The sequence below is a fragment of the Atheta coriaria genome, unplaced genomic scaffold, assembly GCF_025399875.1.
Source record: "Atheta coriaria isolate IRGN ID8LTWV9N9 unplaced genomic scaffold, Caltech_Dcor_3.1 WTDall_ctg6674, whole genome shotgun sequence".
Classification (NCBI taxonomy): domain Eukaryota; kingdom Metazoa; phylum Arthropoda; class Insecta; order Coleoptera; family Staphylinidae; genus Dalotia; species Dalotia coriaria.
Window position 1 is genome coordinate 1 of NW_027049548.1, and position 4,817 is coordinate 4,817.

Consider the following 4,817-nt stretch of genomic DNA (forward strand, 5'->3'; position numbering starts at 1 on the left):
AAAGGAATTGTTTAAACCCGGACCAAAAAACCAGCAAGGTCAGGACCAAAAAGGACCAACCCAAAGGACCAAGGACCCAAGGACCCCCAAAGGAACAAGGACCAAGACCCCAAAACCAGGAAACCCGCAAGGGCCAAACCAAAAGGGCCCCCAAAAAGGGCCAAAGGGCCTAACCCCGGGGCAGGCCCCCAAAGGGCCCGAACCGCCAAAAAGGAAACCCAAACCAGGGGACAAGGGGGAAAAGGAACCCCGGAAACCCGAAACGAACCCCAAAAACCAAAAAAGGCCCCGGGACCCAAAGGACCAAGGGACAAACCCCCAAAGGGGCCAAAAAGGGCCAACAAGGCCAACAGGACCCAAAACCCCAGGGCCAACAAAGGGCCCAAGGCCCAAGAACCCAGGACCCAAGCAAAGGGCCCCGGGACCCAAGGCCCAAGGGGAAACCCAAACCAAAAACCCCGGGCCAAGAAAGGGCCAGGCCAGGGGGGGAAGAACCCCGGGGAAAGGGGCCAAACCCAAAGGGGGAAAGGGCCCGGCCCCGAACCCAAACCCCCGGGGCCAGGACCAACAAAGGGGCCAAGGCCCAGGAAACCCGAACCAACCAAGGGCCAAGAACCCCCAAAAACCAAGGGGGCCCGGACCCCGGGGCCGGGGGCCAAAAACCAGGACCCCGGGGAAAGGGGGGAAACCCAAAAAACCCCGGGCAAAGCCAACAAAAAGGGGCCCGGACCCCGCAAGGGAAAAACAAGGCCAACCAAAAGGGCCCCAAAAAAGGGACCCAGGGCCAAAAAAGGACCCCCCAACCAAAAAAACCCAAAGGTCCAAAGGGGCCAAAGGGGGAGGACCAAAAAGGACCCGGGGAAGGCCACAAGGGCCCCGGGAAAAACCAGGTCCCCGGACCAAACAAAGGGAAAAAGGTCCAAGGGCCAAGGACCAAGACCCCGGAAAAACCAGGGAAACCCAAAAGGGCCCAGGACAGCAAAGGCCCGGCCCAGAACCCCGGACCCCGGACCCCGCAAGAAACCCGGACCAGGACAAAAGGCCAAGGAAACCAAAGGACCCCGGGGTCCCGGACCAAAATCCCCAAGGGCCAAGGACCAGGACCCAAAGGGCCAAAAAGGGCCCAACAAGGACCAAACCAAAGGGCCCGGGCCAAACCAAAGGACAGCAAGGGCCAAGGGCCAAAACCAGGACAAAGGAAACCCGAGCCCAAACCCCGGAACCCCAAGACCAACAAGGACCCAAAAGCCCGGAAACCCGGACCAAGAACCCCGAAGGGCAGGGGAAGGTCCCCAAAGGCCACAGAACCAAGGCCAAGGGGCAAAACAGGGCCAAGGCCAAAGGGGGAGGGCCAGGGACAAAAACCCGGACACGGAACGGGAACCGGATTTTTCCGGGCCAGGAACCGGAAAATCCCGGGAAGGAAACCCGGACCCCCGGGCCAAACCCGGGAAACCAACAAACCCCGGGAACCCAAGCCCGGGGCCCAAAAAAGGCAGATCCCGGACATTGGAAAAAAAAGGAATTCCCCCCCCGGGCCAAAAAAGGGGACCACGGGCCAACGGAAACCAAAAATCCCGGAACCACGGCCAGGGCCAAAGGGCCAAGGACCAAAAGGGCCCCGGACCCAAAGGGCCAGGACCAAAGGACCAAGGACCAAAGGCCCAAAAAGGAAACCCAAAAAAGGACCAGAAGGGACCCAAAACCCGCAAAAGGGCCAAAAGGGCTTTAACCCAAGGGGCCCAACAAAACCCCGGGGCCCCCGGGCCAAGGGGGCCAAGGAAACCAAAAAGGGGGAAGGAAAACCCGGACCAAGGCAAAGGACCAAAGGGGCCAAAGAAAAGGGCCCCAAGGGCCCCAAAAACCAAAAAGGGCCCAAAAACCAAGGGACCCAAAAAGGACCAAGGAAACCAAAAACCCGGGACCCCAACCCAAAAGGGCCAAAGTCCCCGGGAACCCGGAAACCCGGACCAAGGAAACCCGAACCAAAGGGGGAAGGGCCCAAGCCAAGGGCCCGGGAAAAGGAAACCGGGGGCCAAAGGAAGGCCAAAGGGCCAGGAAACCCGCAAGGAACAGGACCAACAAGGACAGCAAAAACCCAAAAACCCGGACCAAGCAAGGGCCAAGACCAAAACCAAGGGCCCAAAAAGGACCCCGCAAAAAAGGGCCAAAACCGGCCAAAAGGGCCTAAAGGGCCCCAAAAGGCCAGGCGGGGCCCAAACCAACAAAGGAAACCCCCAACCCCGCAAAAACCCAAGGGACCAACAAGGGGCCCGAAACCCAACAAGGGACAAAGACCCCAGGGCCAAAGGGGCCAAAGGGGGAGGGCCAAAAAAGGACCCAAGGGCCAGGCCCAAGGGCCAAAAAAGGACCAAAAACCCCCGGAAACCAAAGGGGGGAAGGGCCCCGGCCCCGGGCAGGCCAAGACCAAGGGCCCAAGGGCCCAAGGGCAGGGAGCCAAACAAAAGGGCCAAAAAGGGCCCCGGGGAAAGGGGCCAAAAACCCAGGAACCCCGGGGCCCAACCAGGACCAAACCAGAAACCCGGGACCAGGACAGAACCAAGACAAGGACCAAAGGGGCCAGAAGGGCCAAGGCCCCGGACCCGGGCCCCGGACCAAGGGGCCAAAGGGAAAAAGGGGGAAGGGACCCAAAAACCAAGGGGGAGGACCAGGGGGCCAAAAAAGGACCAGGGGAAGGAAACCCCCGGGCCCCGGGCCCGGACCAAACCCCGGAAACCCCGGAAACCAAAAAAGGACCCAAAAAAGGACCAAACAGGGCCAAAAACCCGGGCCAGGACCAAAAACCAACCCGAACCAAAAGACCCCAAAACCCCGAACCAGGAACCCCGAAGGGCCCCGCAAAGGAAACCCGAAAAGGACCAGGGGAAGGGCCAGGGGAAAAAGGAAAACCCGGCCCAAAAACCCAGGCCCAAAAACCAGAACCAAGGCCAAAAGCCCAAAACCGGGCCAAAAGGGCAAAAAAAAAAACCAAGGGCCCCAAAGGCCCGGGCCAGGCCCAAGGCCAGGACCAAAAAAGAACCAAGGGCCAAAAGGGCCCAGCAAGGCCAGGACCTTCCAAGAACCCCGGACCCGGGCCAAAACCAAAAACCAAAGGGGCCAAAAAAAGGCCAGGGCCAAGGACAGGAACCCCGGGGCAAAATCCAAAAACCAGGACCAACCCAAGGGAAAACCAAAACAGGAAACCAACAAAAAGGGCCAAAAGGACCAACAAGGACCAGCAAGGACCAGGTCCCAGGGCCCCGGAAAAAGGCCCGGAAACCCCAACAAGGAAACCCAAACCAGGGACCAACAAAAGGCCAAAAAGGGCCCAAAAGGGCCAAAAAGGAACAAAGGGCCAAAAGGTCCAAAGGGGCCAACCCAAAGGGCCAAGGGGCAAGAACCAGGGCCAAGGGCCCCAAAAGGGCCAAAGGGCCCAAAGGCCAAAGGCCCAAACCAGGGGCCCAACAAGGCCAAGGCCCAAAAAGGACCAAAAACCAGGGCCCAGGGGAAAAAGAAAACCGAGACCCGGGGCCCAAAACCAGAACCCCGGGCCAGGGACCAAGGCCAAGGAAAAGGACCCGGGGAAAAGACCCCAAAAACCCGGGCCAGAACCCCGCCAAAGACCAAAACCCCAAAACCAAGGGCAAAGCCAAAACCAAGGCCAAAGGCCCCGGACAGAGACCCAAAAAGGCCCCGGAACCAGGGCCCAGAGACCAGGGCCAGGGAGACCCAGGGGAACCCAAAACCAGAAAAACCCAAACCCAAAACAAACCCCAAAAACCCAGGGCCCAAAAGGGCCCCAAAATAAACCAGAACCAGAGACCAGGGCCCAAGCCAAACCCCAAAAACCCCGGGCCCCAAACCAGCAAAAAATCCAGGAAAACCAAAACCCAAAACCAACAGGAACCCGGCCCAAAGGAACCCGAGACCAAAAAGGCCAAAAGGCCAGCAAAACCAGCCCCCCGGGCCCGGGGGGAGGGACCCCGGGCCAGGGGGGACCAGGGGAAGGCCAAGGGGGAAGGGGCCAAACCCCGGGCCAAAGGAAAAACAAGGAACCCCGCAAGGGACAAAGGGCCCCGGGACCAAAGGCCAAGGCCCAAAGGGGGAGGGCCAGCAAGGGCCCAAAAAGGACCCCGCAAGGAACCCAAAACCCCAAAGGGGCCCAGAACCCAGGGGAAGGCCCCGGGGAAAACCCCAAAGGCCAAAGGACCAGGAACCCCGGGCCAAACCCAAAAACAGAAAAAGGAAACCAAACAGGAAACCCCAAAAACCAAAAAGGCCCAGGCAAAGGGGCCAAGGCCCCAAAAGGGCCCAAGACCAAGGGCCCGGGCCCCGGAAGGACCCAAAAAGGGCCCCGGACCCCGAACCCAAACAAGGAAACCCGGGGAAGGCCCAAGGGCCCCAAAAAGGGGCCAGGACCAGGACAAACAAGGACCCCGGAAGGAAAACCCGCAAAAACCAGGGCCCCGGACCGAGAAAAAGGGGCCAAAACAAGGGCCAGCAAGGGGGGACCCCGAAAAAACCCCGGCCAAGAAACCCGGACCAGGGACCAAGACCCCGGGAAACCAAAGGGCCAAGGGCCAAGGAAAAAAAAAACCAGGACCCCAAAAACCAGCCCGGACCCTTAAAAAAGGACCAAAAAAAAGAAACCCGCAAAGGGGGAAAAGGCCCAGGACCAAAGGCCCCAGGAAACCCAAAAGGCCCGGACCCAAAAAAGGACCAAAACCGGGCCCCCAAGGACCAAAAAAAACCAAAAAAGACCAAAAACCAAAAGGGCCCCCAAACCCGCAAGGACCAAAAAACCCAAAGGGGGAGGA

General features: G+C 59.7%; 1 protein-coding gene across 1 annotated transcript; it reads left to right on the forward strand.

The window, feature by feature from the left end:
• Nucleotides 1–819: 819 nt before the first annotated feature.
• Nucleotides 820–4,628, forward strand: LOC135803036 (collagen alpha-1(I) chain-like; the record flags this gene model as incomplete). Its single annotated transcript, XM_065316665.1, has 1 exon — nucleotides 820–4,628. A coding segment is annotated over one exon (3,809 nt), but the record flags the coding sequence as incomplete, so codon positions are not given.
• Between the last annotated feature and the right edge of the window lie 189 nt (nucleotides 4,629–4,817).